Below are 25,894 nucleotides of genomic sequence, written 5' to 3'. Positions count from 1 at the left end.
GCCCCACAGGCAGTTCATATCCCACCAACTGAATGGACTGGCCCCGTGAAGCCCTCCACACGGTGGAGTTGAGAATGGTGGGTTTATCCACCCCTCTCTGACTCCCCATTAAAGTGCAGCTGAATATAGTAGTGGGGAATTTGGGGAGGGGCATGTGTGTGTGTCCCTGCCACCCCCTACTGGAGGGGATGAGCCCTGCTCTGTGTATGTCCATCCAACCCCCAACCAGCTTTGAAATAAATTAAAGTACAACTAAAACAAGGAGGAGTCTGGGGGCACCTTAAACACTAACAGTTATTTGGTCATAACCTTGCATGGGTAAAAAACCACTTCTTCAGATACATGGAGTGAAAATTACAGATACAGGCATTTCACTCCATGCATCTGAAGAAGTGGTTTTTTTACCCACAAACGTTTATGCCCAAATCCATGTATTAGTCTTTAAGGTGCCACTGGCCTCCTCGTTTCTGTGGATACACACTAAGACGGCTACCCCTCTGATACTAAGTACAGCTAGCGAAGGGGGGGGCGTAATATGGGTGCACCTAACAGCCAGGTGGTGAGCTAACAGCACGTGGATTTGGATGCAAGTGTTGCTGTGTGCAGGGTTGGGTGTAGGTTATGGTGCCATGTCTGCGTTGTGTGAGCATAGGGCTCAGCGTTGCCCGTGCGAGTGGGTGAACGTTGATGGGGTGCTGTGTGCAGCTGGGGTGCTGTGTGCACGCACACACATTAGAAACACCTAGAAAAAACACCTCCCTGAACCCCCCACAGCCCAGTTGATGGGATCGACCCCCACAGCCCACGCAAAGCCCTCCTCGTTGTAGGGACATGATTCCATGGGGGTTGAGTGGATTGTTTAGAAACCAGGACAGGGGAGGGGGAAAGGGGCTGGGGGAAGCACTAGGGGTAGGGTTGTCAGGGGCTGGGAAAACACTGGAGGGAGACACACTGGGGGGGGTGGGTAGCATTGTGGGGGGCAGTGGGCAAAGGGGAGATGGGACAGGAAGGCATGGTGGGGGAAGCGGGTTTAATCCTCTCCTGTCAGTGTTGGGGGAGGGGTAGTGGTTTGTGAATGCTTCACGCCGTGTCCCCCCCACTACCCCTCCCGCCCATGGTGCAGTCGGCCTCTCAGTGCATCTCCTCGAAGAATTTGTAGGTGGGGTTCTCGTAGCCGTGGTTCTGCATCTTGCTGAGCTGCCGCTCCTCGGGACTCACCATGGGGTCCACCTGCCCCAGGGATGGAGACAGACAGACACAGGGGTTAGCGGTATCGGGGCTGGAGGCTCCACCCCCTTTCCCCACAAATGAAAAGATTTAGGGTGACTACTCCCAAACCTCATTGCTAGGAGGCAGCACAGTGGGGCTGGGAGCCGGAACCCCTAGGTCTCTCCCCAGCTCTGGGAGGGGAGTGGGGTCTAGTGGGTCAGAGCGAGGTGGGGGTCTAGACCCAGGAGTTCTGGCTTCTGTCCCGAGGTCTGCGGGAAAGTGGGGTCTAGTGGGTCAGAGCAGGCCAGGGGCTGGGAGCCAGGACACCTGGGCTCCATCTTTGGCTCTGCCTGGCTGTGCCACCCCACCCTGTGTCCTATGAGGGCAGCAGTCCCTGTGAGGGGTTGAAGGGGTCGTTACCTCGACAATGCCGTGGCTGATGGTCCCATAGGGCTTCCGGCGAACCATCAAGAGACTGATGATGATCACCATGGCGACTGCCACCGCCACCACCAGCAGGCCAATCAGGGCACCCCTGTTAATGGTTACCAGGGTGTCCGGCTCCTGTGGGGGACAGAGAGAGTCATGTTCCCCCTCCCCCTTCTTGGTAGACTCACTGGGGGAGGCTGGGGGGCTTAGCGGGGGGGAGTCCCACAGCCTTAGAGGGAGGAGCCCCAGTTTAGGGTTCAGGTTAGTCTCACCCCCCATCCCCTCTGAGGGGGGGGTGCAGGTCAGGGACACCCTAGACTTTCTAGGGTTCATGATGGGGGAAGGGCGAGGTTGCAACAGCTGGGAGTGCACAGCAGGACTGGGGCTGCAGAGGGGGGGAAGCACTCAGCAGCAACTATAGGAAGAGGTGCTACTAGACGGGGATTTTGTCCAGTGGTGGTGGAGGGGGCAAGTGAGCAGCAGGCACCATCGCAGGGGGGCAAGCTAAAGGGTGCACCAACGCAAAGGGGGACATCGTGGTAGAATGTACGTAGCTGTGTGCGCACGCGGGAGTGGAGGGGCTTAAGGGAGAACCACATGGGGGAGGCCGTGCTGCAGGGGGACTGAGATGCGGAGAGCACATGGAAGGGCCATGAGAAGGCAGCACTACAGGGAGACACAGTTTCAAAATGCACACGGTTCAGGGGGACACAGTTGCAGGTCCCACACAGCGGGGGGGGGCGTGGGGGGGGTCAGCACTGCAGGGGGACACAGTTGCGGTGCACATGGTGGGGGGGGGGAAGGCAGCGCTGCAGGGAGACACAGATGTGGGGCACATGGGGCAGAGCGGGGGGGAAGGCAGCGCTGCGGGACAATAGTTTCAAGGCGCATGCCAGGTGGGGGGAGGTAGCGCGACAGAGGGACACAGTTGCTGAGCGCACACAGCAGGGGGGAAGGCAATACTGCACAGGGACACAGATTCAGAGCGCACATGGCGGGGGGAGGCAGCACTGCAGGGGGACACAGATGTAGGGCACATGCAGCAGAGCGGGGTGGGGGGACGCAGCGCTGCAGGGGGACACAGTTGCGGGGCACAAAGGCACACCCAGCAGAGCGGGGTGGGGGAAGGTACACTGCTGGGGGACATACTTGCAGGGCACACACAGTGGGGGGTGGGGGTAGGCAGTGCTGCAGGGCACACGCGGCAGAGCCGGGTCGGGACAGGTAGCGCTGCAGGGGGACACAGTTCCAGAGTGCACACAGCGGGGTGGGGGGAGGCAGCGCTGCCGTTGCAGATGTCGCAATTGCTCACCAGCTCGTCGCGCTGGATCTCCGGGGACTTGTACACCACTTCCTTGATGTCCCCCATGGAAATGTTTACCTGGGGGGTATGGGGAGATAGAGACATTAGAGCTGAGAGGGGGCACCTATCCCTCCATGGCAACAGGGTGCAAAGTACTGTGTGTAAATGGTGCTTAGCCACATTCCCCTTCCACACCGCCATCATACAGTCTTAGAGAAGATCATGTCTCCCATAATGCACTGTGCCCTCATTCCATTCAGGGGGAGTCACATCAAGCTGCTCCCACAATGCACATCACTTATCTCCCATCATGCATTGCACCCACATCCCCAGCTGAGGGGGGGGTCATGTCAAGCTGTGCCCTCATTCCATCCAGGGGAAGGTCTTGTGCACCCCAGAGTGGCTGTTCCCCTCCCACCCCTACTCACTAATGTGGGGTGGCCCCCGAGTCCCCAGCCCTGCTCACCCTCTGCTCATCCTCGCCCAAGGGGGTCTTCTCGCTGGTGAGGTAGTCATACTCCGCCACCATCCCCGAGGCTGTGGGGAAGAAAAGAGTCCCGTAGGCAGTGGGGGAAGTAGTCCTGGTGTGTAAAGGTCAAGCAGGTTGACCCCTGCAAGGGGATGAGGTGCAGTCAGCCACCCCCAGGCACTCACCTTTCTTCTCGACTGGCTGGGAGTCTGCCAAGGAGGGGTCCCCGCGGGAGCGGCAGAAGGAGATGGCCCGTTGGGTGGAGGAGCAACAGAAAGAGACACAGAGCAGAGACAACAGATGTGTTGAAGTGGGGGCTGGGGGGCCCATCCTGACCCCCCCCATGGAAAACAAGCTGCCCTGTCCCCCCACACACAGCCTGGGGTAGGCACAGGCACATGGGGGGGTATCCCCCTTCAAATCCCCCTCCCTGCCCCACAGCACCGCTCCCACCAGCTTTAGCCCCTTCCCTGCCCTTGGCCTGATGCTTTGGGTCATGACCCCACCCCCAAAGGTTCTGGCCCTGGCCCTGCACCTTTCACCTTCTCTACACTTCCAACCCTGTAGGTTCTAGTCCTGTCCCAGCAGGTTGTGGACTCCTGATCAGTTCCTGCCCCGCAGGCTCTGGCCCCACCCTTGTGAGATCCACCCCCACAGGCTCTGGCTCCGCCCTTGCAGATTCTGGCCCTGCCCCCACAAGACCTGACCCCACCCCCACAGGCTCTGACCCCAGCCCCAATTAAATCCATCCCCACAGGCTCTGGCCCCGCACTTGCAGGTTCTGACCCCATCTCCATAGGATCCATCCCCCCCCAGGTTCTGGCCCCACCCCCTCACCTTCCCCCTGGAAGAGGTCCTCGGTCCCCAGGTGGTCAGGATGGTCCTCGGGGCTCAGGTCCTCACTGCTGTCCAGTGGCAGGAACTCCTCAGTGGTGTGTGTCTCGGAGATGGACGTGGTGAGCAGGCTGCTGGTCTCTGCCCGCAGCAGCTCCTCTGAGGAGACAGGGGGACATGGGTCAAAGCAGGGAGAGACCTTCCCCAGCAAGAAGCAGCCCCCCCACCCCACCTCTTGGGAACCTGGCGCCTCTGCACTAATCACTAGACCCCACTCCCCTCCCAGAGCTGGGGATTGAACCCAGGAGACCTGGCTCCCAGCCCCCCTGCTCTAACCACTAGATCCCATGTGACATAGCATATTTCCATAAAACATATAGAGTGCAAACGAGTGTGAATATAATGTAACTGGAATATGCTTCATATGAAAGGTCTCTTGTAAGATATCATTACAAATCTTATAATCCACTGAGTGTGTTCATCCTATTTATATGTATGTATCATTCTTGTATCTGAAGCTAGAAATATGGAGTATTACTCTGAAGTCCTATTGTAACTATGCAAAGTGTGGGCCATTAATGGTGGCTTGGAATCTTGAAGGCTCCCATTAACTAGGACAATTGGTTGTAAACAGCTCTGTTTACTTGTAAGCCTTCCTGTGGGTGCCAGCCAGTGAGTAATGAAGTCTCACAGGACATGTGAATATGTCACATGATACTGGAACCCATCTTAAACCTGGTGCTTTTCCATTTAGAAGGAAGAGTGGAAACCCAGAGACAGAAAGGATTTCCGCCTTGTGCCAAAGCTATAAAAGGGGGTGGAACTGAACAAAGGGGGCTGCCAGTCATGAGAAATCCCCTAGTTACCACCTGAGCTGGAACTAACAAGAATTGTACCAGGGAAATGATTGGGCCCAGACTGAAAAGGAGTCTAGTGTGTGAAAAAAGCTTATTGGAACAGCTCTGAGGGCGAGATTTACCTGTATTCAGTTTCTTAAATGTATTAGGCTTAGACTTGCGTGTTTTATTTTATTTTGCTTGGTAGTTTACTTTGTTCTGTCTATTATTACTTGAAACCACTTAAATCCTACTTTTTATACTTAATAAAATCACTTTTGTTTATTCATTAACCCAGAATAAGTGATTAATTCCTGGGGGAGCAAACAGCTGTGCATCTCTCTCTATCAGTGTTATAGAGGGTGGACAATTTATGAGTTTACCCTGTATAAGCTTTATACAGAGTAAAACAGATTTATTTGGGGTTTGGATCCCATTGGGAACTGGGGGTCTGGGTGCTGGAGATAGGTGACTTGCTGAGCGGTTTTTGGTTAGAGCCTGCAGCTTTGGGGGCGTGGTTCAGATCCTGGGTCTGTGTTGCAGCAGAGTAGAGTGTCTTGCTCAACAATGCAGGGTTCTGGAATCCCAAGCTGGCAGGGAAAACGGGCTCAGAGGTAGTTTCATCACATCAGGTAACAGTACCAAGGGGGTCTCTGTGACCCAACCCATCACACCCCACTCCCCTCCCAGAACCAGGGATAGAACCCAGGAGTCCTGGCTCCCAGCCTCCCTGCTCTAACGCACTAGACCCCATTACCCTCCCAGAGCTGAGCACGAGGGTGTCAGGGCAGGAGGCATCTCAGGTGGGTGTGGGCAGGGGAGGCGGGTTTGTATAATTTTTGGTGGTGCCCAGAATGGGTCCAAGTCCCGCCCCCCTCCCCCCCCACACCTGCCTAAGGCTCTGAGGTCAGGCTCTGGGAGGGAGTTTGGGGGCAGGGTGCGGTGGGGGGGGGGTGGGCTCGGAGGGAGTCTGGGTGAGGGGTCTGGACTGGGGCAGATGTGCAGAAGAGAGAGTGAGGGGTGCAGCCCTTACCTCGGGCTGCTCCCAAAAGCGACTGCACCCCCTCTGGCAGCAGCTCCTAGGCGGGGGGACGAAGGGGTCTCCACGCACCACTGCCCACAGGCACCGCCCCCGCAGCTCCCATTGGCCACTGTTGGCAGAGTTGGCGCGCGGGGTAGGGACAGCACGTAGAGACACCCTTACCCCCCGCAGGGACGTTCTGGCCACTTCCGGAAGTGGAATGGGCTTAGTCCCATTGTGCTGCCAGTGGTGGCAGCAGGGGCCCCAGCAGCTTTTAAATTGCCTGGAGGTGGCAGGCGGGGCCAGGGGAAAGACCCGGCCCTGAACTTTGGTGGAGCGGGGCCCCCATGCTCACATATTGGTGGAACACGGGCACCACGGGCCCATACAACTCGCCGCCCCTAGGTGTGGGAGCTGGCATGTACATATTCCCACACCCCCTCCGAGAGCCGGGCAAGGGCAGCATGTGCAAGTAGCCAGTGGGGTGAGTGTCATGGGGAGAAAGTGGGGGGAGTACTGGGGGCAGATTTGGCAGGAAGGTACACACAGGTCCCACAGCCCCTCCAAGAGCCAGGAGTGGGTGAAGGGGATGTTGAGGGGGTTGCTGGGGGAAGGCGATGTAAGGGGAAGGGGGCATCAGTGGGGCTTGGCCATAGGGGACACTGGCCATTGGGGACTGGGACATTGTGGGGAGGGGTGTCAGGTGGCCATCAGGGGCAGAGGCCTTTGGGATGCTGGGGACATTGTGGGGTGGCCATCAGGAGAAAAGATGTCGGGGGGTCAGGCCATCAGGGTTTGTACATATCTTGTCCTGCAGCCCCATGGAGAGCCAGAGGGGCCGGCAGGGGGATGGGGCCGTCGGGGTATGTTCATGTTTAGTCCCGCAGCCCCATGGAAACCTGAGGGGCGCTATCGTGGGAGGACATATCAGGGGGTCATTGGGATACGTAGGTGTCTGGTCCCTCAGCCCCACAGAGAGCCGGGGGGCTGTCAGGGGGGAGGGATGTCAGGGGCTCAGGGGGCCATTGGGGTATGTATGTATCTGGTCCCTCAGCTCCACGGAGAGCCAGGGGGGCTGTCGGGGGGAGGGATATCAGCGGCCCAGGGCCATCAGGGTATGTATGTATCTGGTCCCGCAGCCCCACGGAGAGAAGGGTGAAGGGCCGTCGGGATACTTACGTATCTGGTCCCGCAGTCCCGTGGAGAGCCGAGGGTTCTTGTAGAGCAGGGCCAGGCTCTGGTTCATGCGCTCCTCGATGACGTGCAGGTGGGTGTACACCTGGGAACGATGGAGGGGGACAGACAGATGGGGGGCTGTTAGGACAGGCACTCCCCTCCCCTGCCCGCCGGGGGTGGGGGATGGCTGAGGGCACAGGGGGTCCCCACCTGGAACTTCATCTGCTCGGCCTTCTCGGGGTCGACGGCGCAGACATGCTGGTAGTGCCGCAGCGTGTGCCGCTGGTCCTTCTGCTCCGCCCGCACGTACCGCCTCAGCGCCTGCAGCACCCGCTCTGGCTGGGCAGCCAATCGCAGGGGAGAGGCGGAGTCAGAGCTGGCTAATCAGCACCCCTACTCTAGAACACATTCTAGATTGGCGCACCCCTGCCAATACACTAAGCACTTGCTCTGGCTGGGCAGCCAATCGCAGGGGAGAGGCGGAGTCAGAGTTGACCAATAGAAATCTCAACTCTAGAACCTGTTTGAGAACCAGTTCGAGACTGACCCACTCCCACCAATCCATGCAGCACTTGCTCTAACTAGGGCAGCGAAATACAGGAGAGAGGAGGAGTCAGAGCTGGCAAATCAGTACTCCTACTCTAGAACCCCTTCTGGAACCTGTTCTAGTCTGGCTTATCCCACCAACCTATGCAGCACTTGCCCCAGCTGGGGCAGCCAATCCCAGGGCACAGGTGGCATCTGAGCCAACCAATTAGCACCCCTGCTCTAGAACCCATTCTGGGCTGACCCCCCCGCCCCCCCCCAGGATCCAGTGCCCCCGGATCAAGGCTGCCTGGTCCACCTGTGGGCTGTCGCTCTGCACAGCGCTCAGGTAGCTCTCCAGTGCCACGCGCCGATTGTCATTCAGCAGGGCCACCACCCGGGCCAGGTGTGTCTCCACCAGCCGCTGCCTCTCGCCCGCCACCTGCTCCTCCAGCGTCTGCAGGATGGACTGGAAATGCTGCTTGGGGAGAGGCCAGGGGTCAGCAGGGGCTGGGCCAGGGCTGAGAATCCAGGGGGAAGGTTACTGGAGGTGGGGCAGGGAACCCTCCATGGGGGGCAGCGGGGCCATGGTCAACAACTCAAATGGGTGAGGCCAGGGAGGTCAGAGGAGGCAAGGCTAGTCAGTGGAGGCAGGGCCAGGAACCCATAGGGGAAGAGTGAGGGGCCACAGTGGGGCAGGGGCGAGTGAGTGGGTCCCCCAACCCCTCAGGCAGACTTGAGTGCCACTGCAGGGTGGCTGTGGGGCAGCCCTGGGTGTCAGGAGTGAGCGGCCATAGAGGGGGCGGGTCAGGAACCGGTGAGGGGGGGCAGCCCCACCCTGCTCTCCCTGCAGACATGGGCCTCACCTCATTCAGCGCCTGCCGGTCAGCCTTGGGCAGCTCCTTGGCCTGGTTGTCTGCCTCGGCCCACTCCTTCATCACCTGGGGGGGTACCGGGGATGAATGGGGAGCCTGGCCCTACGCCCAGCTCCCTCCCTGTCGTCAGCCTTCAGCCCCCAGGCCTGCAAACTCCACAGTCCAGCTCGGGATGGGGCGTGTTCTCCATGCTCGCCGGCGCACAGGCCACCGACATGGGCCACATACGGACATGATAACATGCCCCAAGGCAGCAAGGGGGTCAGAACCTGACAGGACCTGCTGACAGGTGAGTCAGGGGCAGCCCTGGCCATGTGGAACTGGCCACGGAGGACATGGGGGCAGAGCCCATGTGTGGGCTACTGTGTCGGGGAAGACCAAGGGGGGGCAGGGTGGTGGATGTGGGGGGGCCCGAGTCCCTCCCCCCCAAGCACCTCATTAATTTGTTTCATCCTGCGCTCCTCTAGGTCCATCTTGGCTCGCAGGAAGTTGGCATGTTCACTCCCGTCGCCTGGCATCTCGAAATAGATATCCACGCCATCTGTGGGGCGTGGGGTAGGAGTGGCTGTGGGGAGAGGGGCTGTCAGCATGATGCCTCCTAATGAGCCCCCATCAGACCATGCCCCACAGCTCAGCGCCCCCTGCCGAGCCCTGCTGCCCCCGCAGTACGGCGCCCCCCGCCTCACTCCCCACAGCACAGCACCCTCCACCCTGCAGCACAGCATCCCCCGCCAAGCTCCTGCCCCGCTCCACGCAGCACAGCGCCTTCTGCCGAGCCCCTGCCCCTACAGCTGAGCGCCCCTCTAGCACTGGGCATTGGGCTGCAGTTTCTTCTGAGCCCGGGCAGGGTGGAGGGTCTCTGGCGGCTGCCTCTGAGCCTGGCACAGCTGAGCACTGCACCACACAGAACAGGAGTCGCATTGTGATGTGGGGAGGAGATGAAAACAGCCCAGGCAGCTGAGCATCGCCATCTCCCGCCCCCCCATTCACAGGTGCATCAGCTCCACGCCAGACTGTGCCATGCCCCTTCGCCTGGGAACTCCTGCCCCTCCTGAAAGGGTCAGCACAGCAGCGCCTGCCCCAGGGGATTCTGGGAAACTGCCAGTTCCCCCCACAGCAGCGCCTGCCCAGGGGATTCTGGGAAACTACCAGAAGTACCCCACCCTAGGGGATTCTGGGAAATCGCCAGCTCCCCCTCCCCAGCAACGCCTGCCCCAGGGGATTCTGGGACACCGCCAGCTCTTCCCCCTCCCAGCAATGCCCTGCCCCCAGGGGATTGTAGGACACTTCCAGCTCTACCGCTGCAGTCATCTGCCCTGGAGAACTGTGGATGACCCGCCCCCCCCGCACCCAATGCGGCTGCACCCTACCCGGGGACTGTGTCTCACCTTTGCCCTCCTCCTCGGTGCTCCGCGTGGTGGTGGTGATGGTGGTCGGGGTGATGCTGTCATCGTAGTAACCGGGCTCCACAAAATAGTCATCCCAGGTGGCGGGGAAAGGGTCGGTGTCAGCTGCGCTGTCCCTGGGGCCTTGGTTCTCTTCCTCCTCCTCAACATCCTCCTCCCCATCCCCCTCTGCCTCCAGCGTCTCCTCTTCTGTGGGGGCGCGGCCCGTTGGGAGCCTCTCACTACAGCAGGGTTGAGGGGCAAGAATCAGGGATGGGCTGTGAGCTTTCCTCACAGCAGTGCCCTGAGCTGCAGGGGATGGGAATTCTGTGAGCTTCCCTCCCAGCAGTGCCCCGAGCAAAGGAGACAGGGTGCAAGCTCCTCCATAGCAGTGCCCTATATGTCCCTCACCTGCGCTTGGGCTCTTCCTTCAGATGGGCCATGTTGCGGGGGACTGGGGTGGGCTCCTCCAGCCGGAGAAGGAGGGGGCGTGAGGGACAGCACACGTACTCCACGCCCCGGAAGCGGTCAGCCCCACAGGGCAGCAGCATCCCATAGCTGTGCAGCTCCAGCCCCTCACTGCTGCAGGCCTGGAAGGGGAGGGGGGGGAGGGGGAGAAAGAGCAGCATCAGACACCCCTACACAATCCAGGATTGGTATATCCACAAGCACCCCCCTGCCTACCTCCAGGGCAGTGGAATCTCCCAATAGCAATGGTATCTCCTGAGAGCTCCCCCCTCGCAACGGCAGTGGTATCTCCTAACACCCCCAAATAGCAACAACATTTTCCCCAAGAACTCCCCCCGGCAATGGTATGTCCTGAAAACTGCCCAATCCCCGACAGCAATGGTATGTCCCCAGACTTACCCTCCCCCACCAACCCTTCCTGATGGCCATGGTATCCCACTCGACCAGTGGTTCCCAAACCTTTGTACTGGTGACCCCTTTCACACAGCAAGCCCCTGAATGCGACCCCGCATATAAATTAAAAACACCTTTTTATATATTTAACACCATTACAAATGCTGGACGCAAAGCAAGGTTTGGAGTGGAGGCTGACAGCTCACGACCCCTCATGTAATAACCTTGCGACCCCCTGAGGGGTCCCAACTCCCAGTTTGAGACCCCTGCGCTAGATCTTTCCCAGATGGCAATGATATCCCCCTTAATAGCAGTGGAATCTTCCAAAAACTGCCCCCACCCTGATATCTCCCACAAACTCCTTGCTCCCAAATGACAATGGTATCTCCCAAGAATTCCCTCCCAGATGGGAATAGTATCTCCCAAGAACCCCTTCCCCAGAGAGCAGTGGTATCTCCCAAGCCCCTCCCCCGATGGTCTGTCCTGAACCCCTGCCTACCCCCATGAGAGTGATATCTCCCGAGAACCCCACCCCCAACTCTCCCAGAAGGCAGTGGTACATGCTGGTGCCTGCAAGGGGCAGTCTTCCCAAGGGGGGGGGGGGTGCACTGGTGGCCCGGGGGCAACATGGGGATCCTCTGGCACCCCTGCCCACACTCACCTCCTTGGCCACGCCATGCCAGTAGATGTAGCTCTCACATGAGTCCATCTTCTCCTGGTGCAGGAACTTGCAGGTGTCAGGCACAAGAAGAGCTTCACTGACAAACTCACCCACTGCGGGGGTGGGGAATGATACACACACGTGGTCAGCATGGCCCCCCCACACCCTGCTTGCACCCCCAGACCTTCCTCCCCTCCCAGAGCTGGGGAGAGAACCCAGAAGTCCTGGCTCTCACCCCCCATCCCCACACACACTACCCACTAGACCTCAGTCCCCTCCCAGAGTCAGGGATGGAACCCAGGCATCCTGCGCCCTACCCCACTCACCCAGGCACCTGTAGGGGACCACAATGTGCCGATGCCCCTTGCACTGGGGACGTCCTTTCTTGCACCAGTTGTCAATGGTGACTGGCTGGGTGCCTTCCACCGCATTGGTGATCTGCAGCTCAGGGTACACCTGTGGGGCAGACAGCGGTATGGCAGTTATCACCGGTGGGGTCAATAGAGGCATAAAATCCTGCCCTCCCCCCCAAAGATGGGGGCAGACAGCAGGGGCTATGGGGAGGAACCATGGGGCAGCAGGGATTCAATAGGGGTCTCGATCCCTTTTTCCTCACCCTGGGTCTCCCCCGGGGATGGAGCAGCTCCCCACCCCCAAATATCTTCAGCCCTTTGCACTGTTGCGTGAAGAGCACAGCATGGGGAGACCCCATCACTGGGTGGGGAGGAAACAGACTATGGAAAAGGACCTGGTAGGGGTGTGTCAAGGAGTGTGAGGGGGTGGGTACCTTCTGGCAGTAGGCGAGGATCTCCAGGCAGGGTGCAAGTGCGGAGGGTGTAGGTGGAAAACGATGGGGTGTGGGGGAGCCGTGGGGCAGGTACCTCCTAGGAGTAGGCGAATATCTCCTGGCAGGGTGCAGAGAGAGCCCATGGGATGTGGGGGAACCGTGGGGCAGGGGCCCATGGGGCGGGTACCTCCTGGCAGTAGGCGAGAATCTCCTGGCGGCTGCGGAAGCAGCTGCGGGCACCAGCAGCATCGGGGTCCCACCTGCCTGTCTGCAGGTTTCGATGCATGGTCAGCTTCCCACAGAACACGGCCACCTGGGGCTCGGACACAGATGTCCCCACCATGCCCAGCGCCTGCCATGGAGGGAGGGGTTAGTAACCATCCAGCCCCACCCCCACCATGCCCAGCCCCTGCCATGGGGGGAGGGGTTAGAACCTGGCTGGCCCCGCCCCCACCTGCCACAGGGGTTAGTGCCCATCTAGCCATGCCCCTGCCACACCCAGCACCTGTCATGGAGTGAGGGGTTAGTGCTTGGCCAGCCCCCACCATGCCCACGCCTGCCATGGGTGGAGGGATTAGCACCTGGCCGGCCCTGCCCCACCACGCCCAGTACCAGCCACGGAGGGAGGGGTTAGTGCCTGCACTGCTCCACCCTCGCCACACCCAGTGCCTGCAATGGGAGGAAGGGTTACTCCCCAGCCTGCCCTGTCCCTGCCCCACTCAACCCCACTGCACCCATCGAACATGCCATCCCTGCCCATCTTGCTGGGATGAGAGCAGGAGATGCCAGCTCCCAGCGGCCAGGTGGGGGAGCCCTGATCCTGATGCCGGATTGGGCCCCCAGCTGATCCCGCCCCTCTTCCCCTTCGGTGTGCACTGAGCAGAGGCTGAACCCGGGGCCTGGAGACGCAGGCAGGACAAACCTGACTGCACTGGCCCAGCTGTCCCTGCACATCTCCCCCTGAGGACAGGGGCAGGACACGGGGCCTTTCCCCTCGAGGGGGCGCTGGCTGCGATCTGCACAGCGCAAGGATTGGCAGGCTTACGGGGGAAGGGAATGGGACATGGGGCCTTTTCCCTCTAGGTCAGCAGCTGGAGGGCTGTGGGGTGGGTTGGGGGGCACTGTCAGAGCTGGGGGACCGCTGGGGGTGGCTAAATGACACATTTGTTCCCCCCCCATCCATCTCTCTCTCCCAAGCAACAACCGGGATGTTGTTGCTGTGGTAATTGCTCCCCATGGAGTTGCCCGATCTTCCTGGTCGCCATGGAGACAGTCTCCCAGAAGGAATTTTAAATAACCCTCCCCACATCATCCTCTCCCTCCCCCCCCAATAACCCCCTCCAGGATCACCCTCCCCCATCGCAGCCCCCCTCCACTCACCCTTCCTTCTCCCCCATCCAAGCCCCTCTCCCCACCTCCTGCCCCCCAGGATCACCCTCCTGCAACCCAGCCCTCCCTCCCCCCAACCCAGCCCCTCCCTGTCTCACTCATTCCCCCATCCCCCACCATTACTCCTCATCAGTGCTGAAGAAATGGGATCCCCACCCCCCATTTGCCCCAATACCCCCCATCTTCCCCAGGGAAGAAGGTTCCTAGCAGGGCATGCAGGTCATTCCCCCTCCCCCACGGAGCCCTGGGGCTGAGGAACCAGGTGCCATCCCTGCCCCCACCAGGCACAGTGCCAGCCTTGGCCCTTTAACAAACTGCCTTTCACAGCCTCACCCGGCCCAACCAAAACAACAACAACAAAGGCTCATTCTCACCCTGCCAGGGCAGCCAAGGGGCTGCGGTTCGGGAGTGAGGGACACCAGCAGGGCTGGGCTAGCGGGGCCTGTGGGTTGGGAGTGAGGGGCACTGACAGAGTGGTAGAGGGCAGGGCTGGGCTAGCAGTGGCTGCGGGTCAGGATTCTCTGCCCTGTTTTGTGGCACTGAGCCATAATCCCAAGGGCCTCACCCTTGCCCCAAGTTCAGATGCCCCAGTGAAGGTCAGAGACCCCAGGGTTTTGGGGGGCCTACACAGATCCCCCCATATGTCAGGAGGGCTCTTCCTTTCTCAGCCCCTACTTGGGTACCCACTGGGAGGAGTATCAGGTTTCAGTGGGGGAGGGGTGCAGAGTGTTTCCCTTCCTATCCCCAGTAGGGTGACCCTCATCTCTCTGTGGGGTGCATGGAAGATGGGAAGCCCTTAAATGGGCGAGGGAAGTGGGGGGCAGGAAGCTGTGTGTCTGTGGAGGCAGGGCAGGGGTCTGTGTCGATGCAATGGGGGAGGAGCACTGAGATGGGGGGGCATGTGGCTGTGTCTTGGGGAGGGGCACTGGCTGGGCAGGGGGCTGTGTCTCTGTGGGGGAGGGACACTGAGGTTGTGGGGTAGGGAGCTGTGGAGGGGCACTGGCTGGGCAGTGTCGTGGGGGACGGGGGCAGGGGCAGTGTCTCTGTGGGGGAGGGGCACTGGCTGGGCAGGGGCTGTGTCTGTGCAGTGTGGGAGGGGTAGGGCTGGCACTGGTGGGGGAATGCCAGAGGGGCCTGGCCCTGGTTCAGCCCGGATTACCCCGGCTCTCCCTGGCTAAGCTGCTCACTGTTGGCTTTTCAGCAGCTGCTGCGATTTAGCCTGGGCTGACTCCGACCTCCCACCAGGCCAGTACCTTTGGGGTGGGGGTGGGGGTGGGGGGCAGGAACAGGGGGGTAGATGCTACATGGGGCAGCTAATGGGATGGAGGGCTGCAGCAGGAGGGGGACCAGTGAGGGAGGGGGACAACAGAAGGAATGGAGGTTGCCAGGGTGAAAATTACGAGCTGTGCTCCCCACCTATCCCCTTCCCACCCCATCCACCCTTCCTCCTACTTTCTGTCCCTCCCCCACCCCCCTCCATCCCCGCCCCTTGTCTCCCCGCAGCCCATGAATTATCCATGCTACATCCATCAGTACATTAAGGCACCAGATGGCAAGCTGGAGCCCGTGTCCTGGTGGAGGGGAGGGGCGGGGAGAACTAGCAACAACATAGGACCAAGGGGCAGACGGAAGGATCTTCCCAAATTCATGGGGGGAGCAAAGCCATGGGGAGCAGCATCCCCCACTACAGAGGAACCCCCTCCCCACACACACCCTCCCCGTTCCCCTCCCAGAGCTGGGACAGAACCCAGGAGACCTGGTCCCCATCCCTCCTGCTCTATCCCCTACACCCCACTCCCCTCCCCTCCTAGAGCCAGGGATAGAACCCAGGCGTCCTGGCTCCACACCCAGGCCTCCTCACCTCTCTCCAGTTTGGCTTTCTGGTATCAAGGGGCCCAGAGCCAAGAGCTCCCCTTCCACCCGGCTTGAGCCGGAGCCAGCAGTTGGCATTGGATAGAGCTGGGTGCCCAGGAAGATATGGGCGGGGGGGAAGATCCCCACATGGCTCCATAGCCCAGCGAGCACGAGGCCCACTTACCACCATCCCCGGGGCCCACTGGCAGCAGGACAAGCATGGCCATTGTGGCGCTGCCCCATGTGCAGTGCCAGCTGGTGGCACCAGGGACGTGAGTGCTAACCAGGCCTGCCTGGGGTCAGACGGGGGCATCACCAGAGGCTGGCAGCTCCTGCGGGGAACTCAGCACCAGCTGGTGTTCAGGGGCTCCCCTGTGCAGGACTGGAGCCCCAAAAGTCCAGAAGGGGGGCTCACAGCTCAGCAGTGATCGTGCTATCCAAGGAGGTAGGCTCCCCTCCCCGAGCCACCAGGCTGCCCCATTGGCATGGGGCACAGCAACCCCCCCAGGAAACTCTCATGGGGGACAAAAGGGTAGCTTCAGGCCAGACCCGCCTATGCTATGGGGCTGAGAGGCCCGAGCACTGGGTCCCAGAATGGAGCAATAGGGAACACCTGAGGAAAGGGGGCGAGGCGGGGCTTGAGGGGCAGGACAGCTGTATGGGGCTGGGGCAATATGGATGGGGGTGGGGGATGCCTGGTTGAGGGTGGTGAGGGGGACCTCGACCACATGAGACCTGGAGCTGGGGGTCCACCGCTGCTGCTACTCCCTATCACAACAGAGCACTGGTGGAGCACCACATGGCGTGGGGCACCAGGCCCCAGCGAGTAGGGGGCCAGGACTCCTGTGGTCCCTCCTTGCTCAGGGAGGGGACTGGGGTCTGGTGGGTTAGAGCAAGGGGGCTGGGAGCCAGGACTCCTGGGTTCTCTCTCTTGCTCATGGGGTGACCTTGGTAAGTCCCTCTGTGCCTCACTTCCCGCCCCCCAACCACCTTCATGAACAGTCACATCTGGAGAGCCCCCACTAAGAACCCTCCCCCCACCACACACAGGGGCGGGCGGCTCAGCCTATGTCGTGGCCTGCCCCAGGTGAAGGAAGTGGGTGATTTACACCCCTCTTCGCTTCCCCCCCGCCTCCATCTGACCCCCGCCCGCCTCCAGGCCTCCCATGGCTGCACAGGAACAACGCCCCCTCCAGCAAACCCTCCATAAGGCGCTGCCTGTGCCGCCCTCGCCACCCGCAACCAGGCACCCCCCACCCCCGTCCATATTGCCCCACCCCCATAACCCTGGAGGCCCCCAGCCCCCTCACCTGGCTGGCGGCTCCAGCGCTCAGCACCAGCTGGATCCAGGCTGCCCAGAGCCCCGCAGGCAGAGCCATGGCCGCGGCTCCCGGCGAGCTCCCTGCCCCGCGCGTTCCGGCCGCCAGCTCGCCTCGCCGGGCTTGGAGCCGGGCAGGCGAACCTGAGCTCCCCGCTCTCAGCCGGGCCCCCCCGCTCGGCTCGGCGCTCTCCCCAGGCTCGCCGCGGATGTACCAGCCCCGGCGCTGCGGCTCCCTCCAGGCTGGGCTGTGACAGGAGGAGCCTGGCCCGCCAGCTGCGGCGGCTCCCGGCTGCTGCAGCCCCCCCGGCCCCGCCCCCGGTCAGCCCCGCCCCCAGCCCGGACACCCCCCCGCGACAGACGCACAGAACCCCCCTCCCGACAGCCAGGGAGCAGGGACAGACCCCGCCCCCGCCAGACCTACAGAGGGGAGAAGCCCCGCTTCTGGGGATGTGGCAGCCCAACCCCCACTCAGGCCAGGGACTGGTCCTAGCAACACAGACCAAGCCAGACCTGGTCCGGGAAGGTGGGTGTGTGGGGAGACCATGCAGCCCCGAGAGAGGGAGGGACAAACAGATGGGGGCAGTTTCTCCACCCCCCAAGCAAGGGAGTCGTGACACAGGCTCCAGCCACTGCAATGTGGGTCCTGCACAGAGGGTCCACACACCCTGTAGCAGGGAGTTCCACAGGTCAATGTGGTTCTGTGCTCTTCCCAGGACACTGAGCAAGGCCTGGCAGATAATGGGCACCGTTGCCTTATAGATTTGGGGCTCTAACCCAGCAGTCCTGAGTCCCACCCCACCACACCCCCGACTCCCCTCCCATAGCCAGGGATAGAAGCCAGGATTCCTGGCTCCCAGCTCCCCTCCCCACACACACTGTAACTCACGGGACTCCCCTCCCTTCCCAGAGCTGGAGATAGACCCCAGGTGTCCTGACTCCAAGCCTCAGCAGAGGGGCACCCCCTAACAAGACAACTTGGCCCTACCCCACCAACCCATTAGAAGCCAGTACTCCTCACATGGGGCTTTGAGCTCCTGCCAGAACTCAGCCTGGAAGCCAGGGGACCAGTAGCTCTGGTCCGAGACAAAAGCCACAAGGGCTATGTACCCAAAGGGGATGATGGCCAGGGGACTGGCTGCTGCCCACAGTGTCTGGGGAGACAGAGGGGATCTTAGATCAGTCCCCACCAGGGACTGCCATGAGCTACTGAGCAACAAGCTGTGGGGATGGCTCGCCGGGCTCTGAGATGCAGCCACCTCTGGGAAGGGGTGGCTGGTTATACAGGGACCCCTCGCCTGGTGCGGAGATGCAGCCACCTCTGGGGTGGTGCAGATGGGTTAGAGCTGCAGAAGCTCGGGACAGGAAATGAAGGAGACCCAAAGGGGGGTTTTAGGGAGGGAGCAGAGACTTACACCCTCTAGCATCCAGCCAGGACACCTGGATTTACACCAGGGCACTTGGGGAGAAAGTCTTGAAATTCCAGGCATCCAGAGTTTGCTTTTATAACTTATTAAAACACACACACACACCCCACCGGAGGCCCTAATGAGCCCCACCCTGCAGTGCACCCTGCAGTGCACCCCCCAAGGTGCCCCTCACTGAGTCCCCCCGCAATGCCTCCCCCATACCCCAGTGTCCCCCAAGCCTCCCCTGCCCCCCTCATTGGACAAGGAAGTTCCGGAGGCTGGGGTTCAGGGTGTCATATACCCCCACAAATGCAGCCAGCTTTTGGGGGGATTGCCCCAATCAGAAGGAGCCATTGGGGGATCACTGCACAGCTGTATCTAAGGGGTTCCCTTCTGCCCGGGGTCCTGCAGTTTCAGACCCCCCAGAAGCCTCTGCCCCTACCCTCACTGTTCAGCCCTGAGGAAGGGGCCCCAGGACACTGGGGTAGAAATACCCCCATGTCCCTGTGTTTCGGGGGTTCCTGCCGGGGACGGAGCACTCACAGTCACCCAGTGGTTTCACGGTGCAGGGGTCAGCAGCTGAGGAGAGGAAAGGGGGCAAGTCCAGCTGGGAGAACCCCCCATCCCTGATGCAGCCCCCCCCCATGCACAGGCTGGGAAAACCAGAGCCCCAGCCCCAGCCCCACAGAGCCCCCCCATCCCAGAGTGGCCCCCCACCTCACAATCTCACCCCCCCTTTCTCAGTGCCCCTCCTGGTGCATTCTAGGCACCCCTCTCCCCTATGTCCCCCCTTTTTGGGACTCCCCCAACACTGCTCCCGGCCCCTCCACCCCACTGAACCCCTTCCTGGTGCAGTGATTAACCCCCCACAGCACCCCCCATGCCCTAGCGCCAGCAGGCAGAATCTGGGCAATTTCCCCCCCCCCACATGCCAGCCTCACCCGGGCATCTCACCCACCAGAGAGCTGGACACCTGCGATCAATGTGCAGGGTCTGCAGCAGGCTGGCATGGTCCCGAGCGACGTCCAGCAGGGCCCCCATGGCCGGGGGCAGGATGTTGGCAGCAGGCGCTGGCACCTTGAATCGCAGCCAGATGTAGCTGGATGCTGCCATTGCTGCGGAGAGAGAGAGAGAGAGAGAGAGATGGGTCGATGAATCCCTGAGATGCAGCCACCTCTGGGGTAGGGCAGCTGGGGAACTCACCTGAAGGCTGTGACAGCAGAAGCCCTGAAGAAGTTAGACCAAAGACCCTGCTGTAGGGATCATTCAACTGGGAACAAGACAGAAAGGAAAGTGGGTTAGATTCCAGCCTCAGCGCTGGAGATAGAACCCAGGAGTCCTGGCTCCCAGCCCTCCTGCTCTAATTCTCTGGCCCTGCTTTCTGGTGCACAGTAGGACATGTGGGTTGGTGGCGCCCCTTAGTGGCAGGGATCTTACAGCCTCTCCCTGGCAGAGGAGGCTGGGTGAGGGCAGAGGGAGCAGGGGGTGCTGCTCACAGGCTTTCCCACAAAGTCTGCCAGCCCCTGGAAGGTGGCCGACCCAGGCTCCTCCAGCTCCAGGGAGTAGCCCAGCTTGGAAAGGGTTAACCGGCCACTGTAGAGCAGGAGGGCCAGTCAGGAGGAGCCATGGGGCTAGGAACCCCAGCATCTGGGGCAGGTTTAACTGTGAGAGCAGGAGACAGAGCAATGGGGTGAGGCAGGGTACCAAGCACAGGCAGCTGCTTCCCACCACCCCCGCCATCTCACAGGGATCCCCTGACCACCACCAACCAAGTAGCCCCTCCACGCCCATGACACCCTCCATACTGCTTCCCTCAAACCAGTAGACCCTGGCCACTACCCGAGTCTGACCCCTGATCTAACCCACTAGAGCCAGGAAGAGAACTCAGGAGTCCTGGCTCCTAGCCCCTCCGCTCCAGGTACTCCCAGAGCAGCTGCCAGACCAGGAGGCTGGCAATAAGGGATGGTGGCCAGGGCAACGAGGCTGGGGCACCTGGATGCCCCCTGTCATGACCGTGCCCTCGCAGACCCCACCAGGCCCCTGCCAGGGACAGAGACCACAGGGGGCAGCAGCTAGACCAGGGGGCTGGCTTAGGGTCACCAACCCTCCCAGTTTGGCTGGGAGTCTCCCAGAATTGGGCTCGATCTCCCGGAGGCTACTGAAGTCGAACTGGGAGATTTTAGGCCACCAGAAGTCCGGTGGTGCAGCTGGGCTAAGGCAGGCTCCCGCTCTGCCCCAGCTTCGTGCCACTCCCAGAAGGGGCCTGAATATCCAACTGTGGCTTCTAGGGGGAGGTGTGGCCAGGTGGTCTCCATGCGCTGCCCCTGCCCCGAGCACCGACTCTGCAGCTCCCATTAGCTGGGAATGGGGAACCATGGCCAATGGGAGTTCTGAGGGTGGTGCTTGCAGGCAGGTCCAGCACACAGGGCTGGCTGCCTGGCCACCCGTGAGCCTAGGAGCTGCTGCCGGACATGCCGCCACTTCCGGGAACCACCCAAAGTAAGTTCTGCCCCACTGGAGCCTGCGCCCTGAACCCCCTCCCGCACCCCAATCCCCTGCCCCAGCCCTGAGCCCCCTCCCACACCCAAACTCCCTCCCAGATCCCACACCCCAAACCTTTCTGCACCCCAAAACCCTGCCCCAGGCTCAGCTCAGAGACCCCTCCAACACTCCAAACCCCTCATCTTCACTCCCCAGCCCAAAGCCTGCACCCCCTCCCACACCCCAACCCCCTGCCTCAGCCCGGTTAGAGTGAGTGCGGGGGGGGGAGAGTGAGTGATGGAGGGGGGGAGGGACCTTGAGGAAGGGGTAGGGCAGGGGAAGGGACAAGGATATTTGGGTTTGTGTGATTAGACAGTTGGCTAGTTGGGCTATGGAGACCCAGGCCAGGGAGCCTAGCTGGGCTATGGGGATAAGCCAGTCCCCCAGCTCCACCCCCACAACCCCCATCAGAGCCCTTCTCCAACCCCCTAAGAGAGCAGGCCCAGCCAGCCACTCCCCTCACCCCCATGCTGAGCCCCCATGGCCAGAACAGCACAAGCCCCCACTAAGGCAGAGGGAGGAAGAAGCTGGTTTGCGGTCTCCTGTGTGCCCCCCCCCATACTGAGGGGGCTGGACCCCCCCCCATGGGACCAGTGTCCCCTATTGGAAGACAGCCATAGTGACAGGGGCTGCCCCCTAACTAATACACCCCAAAACCTCAGCCTGCCCCCTTAGCACCCCTACATAGCCAGCACTGACCCTACCCACTCAGAAACACAGCCATGGGGCAACAGTCCTATAGGGGTGGGGCTAAGATGGCTCTACCCTCTGCCATTAGCTCTGCCCCAGGTTGGGGAATGGAGTATGAAAAGCATTTCCAGCTACAGCTGTGACAGGAACCCGTCTGGGGTCTGGGCGGGGAGTGGGACCTAATGAGTTAGAACAGGGGGGCTGGGAGCCAGGACTCCCGAGTTCTTTCCCCAGCTCTGGGAGGGGGAGGGGTCTGTCTCTCCTGCTCTGTCCCTATCTGCTATTATTCTCTTTCTTTTCTTCCTGGGGCCCCCCTAGCCCAAGCATCTGGGGCCCCAAGGAGACCATATCCCCTAGAGGCCAAACGCGGGGTGGGGGTGGGGGGGTAGCAAAAGAAGCTGCCTCTGCTAACCCCAGGGGGGAATTCATTTAGAGTGTGTGGGAGGAGCTGAGCTGACATGGTCCTGGAGCAAATTTGCTCATGCACAAAGACTTTTCCCCTCCCTCCAACCTCTCAGATATTCCCTGGCTCTTCCCCTAACAACAATGCCATGAACCCACATGTACTCGCACTATCCTAGCCCCAGGGACATGTTCAGCCTTCTCTGAAGTGGCCCACTTGGGGACAGGGTCCACTTCCTATACTAAATATGTGGGAGGCTGGTCCCCAGCTGCCCCACCCCACAGGTGGCTGCATCCCAGCTCCAGGTGAGCCATTGTTATCCTTATAAGAGGCACATGGGATCTTTTTCAGGGGAAAAGGCAATACTTCTCATTTATTAAAGATGCAACAATTAGCATATGCATTCTCACACTCAGAGTCCCGTAAGTCAATGTTATAGTTACCAGTCCAGAGTCCGGATCAATCTAGGTTGATCACAGCTAGGGAGGAGCTGGGTTCTGTCAGTCTCGACGCTCCAGGGAAGTCTTGGCAGGACGAACCCAAAGTTCCACGACAAGGCCCCCTGTTTATATAGTGATTTTGCTTCATTGGGACCAATGAGTTTTGCACCATCATGCTGTAATCAATTGTTGTTTGACGAGTGCTTATTTTCTTAAATTGTCCTTCTCATCGTCTCTCTTCTTTCATCAAATCTCTCAGGGAGTTAGAATCATAGAATAGAATATCAGGGTTGGAAGAGACCTCAAGAGGTCATCTAGTCCAACCCCCTGCTCAAAGCAGGACCAATCCCCAATTTTTGCCTTGATCCCTAAATGGTCCCCTCAAGAATTGAACTAACAACCTTAGGTTTAGCAGGCCAATGCTCAAACCACTGAGCTATCCCTCCCCTCAAAGGTCCCCGACTTCTGAGTTACCCCATGCTGGTTATGATCACAGCTATTTTGTCCCCATTGATGGGTGCCCATCTCATCTTTAGCTTGTCAATCTGCCCTCTTCTGACATTTCAATAGGGGCATGTTGTAATCTTCTGACGCCCTTGTGTCTGTCCTTGGTTCCTCCTTAGAAGATCTGGTTTGGTGACAGCCTTCACACTTATCTTCTAACACACACACTCCTCATTCACGCATATCTCTACCAGTGGCCCATTAGGCCATTCCTTTCTGCTATTCAAAAAGGGTGGCTGGCAGGATATGGTTAAATTATACGCCAATACATTTAGGACATGCTACATTATTATTCTTAATCCTTCATTCTAAATTATACAAAATACAAACAAAATCCTACTACTACATGTCCCCCTTTTGACTCCTCCAGAACAATTCTTGAGTGGGTCATATTTTATACAACTGTTTCACAGCAATATACTGAGAGGCTATTTGAGCTTGTGGTTGTAATTTAACAAACATTCTCTTTGTCCAGCAGCACATACAACACATTCCTAGTAAGCAAACACAGGACAATATTAACACAACTAGTAATGGGTGAAACCTAATAGATAATATGCCCTTAGAAGTCTGGGACCAGCCTGTAAAAACATTGTACCAGTGGTAGGCTGTCAGTTTTTTCAGACCTAGCAATGTCTAGCATGTCACCATTTGCTTGTAATATCTGAATGACACGCTTCCCTATATCCCTCCATGGCTGTTGTAAAAACTGGGAGTCACCTTTGTTTCTGACAAGTGATCGATCAGTTAAATCATGCCAATCCAGACCAAGGGTAACAGAGAAATTAACCAAGGTAGAGGTTATAGTGCTCTATGCTTTTTCTGTTTTTGGTAAATAGAATGTGAGATTGCTAGTATGTAATACGCTGGCATTACATCTACATTCATCCACTGCGGGTTGGCTGATACTTGCATCTTCCCAAAATACTGTTTCCCAGGATGTAACACATACACATTGTCCGTTGTACAAAACATGCGACACATTTTCTAGTTCATCCCACACACATTCCCAATGATGTATCTCTGCTATATGGTTCTGTAGTGACAGGTAGGGAACAAGCACACCCATTTCTGAGGGCTCCATTCCATACACTCTCGGGTATCTAATAATTTCTCCTCTTTCCCTGCCCACTGACCCATAACCTTGAGTAGCCAAAAGGATCCCATGGTCAATTAGGGGAGTGGGCTTACTTTCCATATTTCTGTCTTTACAGATTGTTGATGAGCAATTTTAACAATAATTTCACCTACTAACAAATCAGGCTTAATCATGCTGGAAACATATTGCATCCATTCATGTTTGGAGGTGTCAAACAAGGACCTTTTCTACTGTGGACATTTTCTGTTGTTTTAAAAGATGCGTTAATACCTGAACAAAATATTACACAAAACATTTTGTGCTCAAGTGATGCTAAACTAAGATTTTGCATCTCAGGATATCCCATTGCCAAGGTAGTTTTATTCCCTAATTCTATTTGTTGTTTATACAACAGACAGGAGGTGGTGTTCAGCCACCACCATATATTCCATGTTGCTTTCAGGTTTCCCAGACCTATTTGTACCACGTCCACAGTAGTATCTGCCTGCTTGTGAATGAGGCTATCTTACAGTTGTGACAAGGAACTTAACTTATTCTTAATTCCTCCTGGTCATGGACTCCCAGGTCGTGCCCACTCTTGGCCCTATGCGGTCCCTGGGGGGGAAACCCCTTCAGTGTGACAGCCCTTCTCGGGGGTCCATTCTCTTGGGGGTTAAGCCCCTCCACATCCTGGAACCGCACCTCTGAGCCTTAGCACGCCTGTCTCTCGCTGTGGGCCCCTTCAGGGAGTCCACTCGCTCTGGACTCCCACGGCCTGCACTCCCAGACGGAATAATGCAACCCTGATCTCTAGACCAGAGTGACTCTCAGCCAGCATAAAACAGGACGGTTTATTGAGCGTCTTAACACATCACAGGAAACTCTCAGGGCCCTCAGGCCTGGTCTCCCTCAGCACAGTACATCTCATCTAAGTCTCCCCTGCATCCAGGTGGACTCTGCCTCCTCTCTCCTCCCAGCCCAGAGACCCCCCTCTTTCCAGCTGGGCATCTGATATCACCGACCCCAAGCCCCACCTCTGTCCATTATCTATCCAGGTAAACAGGGTCGCCTGGGCCTCCTCTCCTCTGTCCTCTGGCCTCCTCTGGCTGGTCAGGTCACCAGGGTCCTCTCTCCTCACCCCTTTGTCCTCCCACTGACCAGAACGGGCTGTGACTCCCGAGCTGGGCCTACCAGCCACCAGTCGCTGTGGTGTCCACTCTCCAGGCCATTGGCTGGGGTCCCAAGTTCCATTGCTGGTCCTCTGTAAAACTCCCTCTCCCATCACCTCATTAAAGTAGTAATACCCAGGGAAACTGCATCCCACCCCCTCTGCATGCAAACCATTGGAAAAAACAAGGAAAAAAAACAAAACAAGAAAATCCCCCACTTTGTCACATGGCTCCAAAACCAATCCCTCCTAATATGGTGTCTGCTACCTGAGGATGTATCTCTGTTAACAGGCTGGCATTCCTTGATCTCTGCCCATCTGCAACATTGGTTTCTGTAAATACAGTTAAAATGCTTATTAATCCTTTTCTGCCTAATGCAGAAGGTTGGGTTTTTTTTGTAACAATACAAAACAATGCTAGCAACAAGACAAAACACAACCACAATTTTTGTTGCAATAGTAGATTCATGTTTCAGAGTAGCAGCCTTGTTAGTTTGTATCCGCAAAAAAGAAAAGGAGTACTTGTGGCACCTTAGAGACTAAAATTTGAGCATAAGCTTTCGTGAGCTACAGCTCACTTCATCGGATGCATGCAGTGGAAAAATACAGTGGAGAGAATTTATATAGACAGAGAACAAGAAACAGTGGGTGTTACCATACACACTGTAACAAGAGTGATCAGGTAAGGTGAGCTATTACCAGCAGGAGAGCGGGGGGGGGGGGAGGGGG

General features: G+C 58.8%; 1 protein-coding gene across 4 annotated transcripts; it reads right to left on the bottom strand.

Moving 5' to 3' along the window:
• Positions 1–432: 432 nt before the first annotated feature.
• APLP1 (amyloid beta precursor like protein 1) lies at positions 433–17,253 on the bottom strand. Of its 4 annotated transcripts, none has more exons than XM_037883235.2 (17): positions 16,925–17,253; positions 12,559–12,723; positions 11,911–12,040; positions 11,585–11,697; positions 10,474–10,652; positions 10,066–10,304; positions 9,112–9,242; positions 8,669–8,743; positions 8,122–8,280; positions 7,488–7,616; positions 7,281–7,380; positions 4,248–4,403; positions 3,596–3,619; positions 3,408–3,478; positions 2,951–3,019; positions 1,630–1,773; positions 433–1,230 (listed from the first exon to the last, which is right to left on the bottom strand). In XM_037883235.2, exons 1-17 carry the CDS (start codon positions 16,991–16,993, stop codon positions 1,132–1,134), a joined length of 2,052 nt encoding a protein of 683 aa, XP_037739163.1. In that variant the 5' UTR covers positions 16,994–17,253; the 3' UTR covers positions 433–1,131. The 4 variants fall into 4 exon arrangements, with proteins under 4 accessions (XP_037739163.1, XP_037739165.1, XP_043390866.1 ...); XM_037883237.2 differs by lacking the exon at positions 16,925–17,253 and adding an exon at positions 12,806–12,820; XM_043534931.1 differs by lacking the exon at positions 8,122–8,280 and having other exon boundaries at positions 16,925–17,231.
• Positions 17,254–25,894: the final 8,641 nt, after the last annotated feature.

The sequence above is a fragment of the Chelonia mydas genome, chromosome 24 (genome assembly GCF_015237465.2).
Source record: "Chelonia mydas isolate rCheMyd1 chromosome 24, rCheMyd1.pri.v2, whole genome shotgun sequence".
Taxonomy (NCBI): Eukaryota; Metazoa; Chordata; order Testudines; family Cheloniidae; genus Chelonia; species Chelonia mydas.
This window is presented reverse-complemented; position numbering and strand designations above follow the sequence as displayed.

What these genes read in the sequence shown, in the direction of transcription:
- APLP1 (XM_037883235.2), bottom strand. Translation starts at nt 16,993, where the DNA reads ATGGCTCTGCCTGCGGGGCTCTGGGCAGCCTGGATCCAGCTGGTGCTG. An exon ending in TTCTCGCCTACTGCCAGGAG is followed by an intron (nt 12,041 to 12,558) that starts GTACCCGCCCCA and finishes TCTGCCCCACAG; the next exon opens with GTGTACCCTGAGCTGCAGAT. An exon ending in GGGACTGCGGGACCAGATAC is followed by an intron (nt 4,404 to 7,280) that starts GTAAGTATCCCG and finishes CTGTCTCCTCAG; the next exon opens with AGGAGCTGCTGCGGGCAGAG.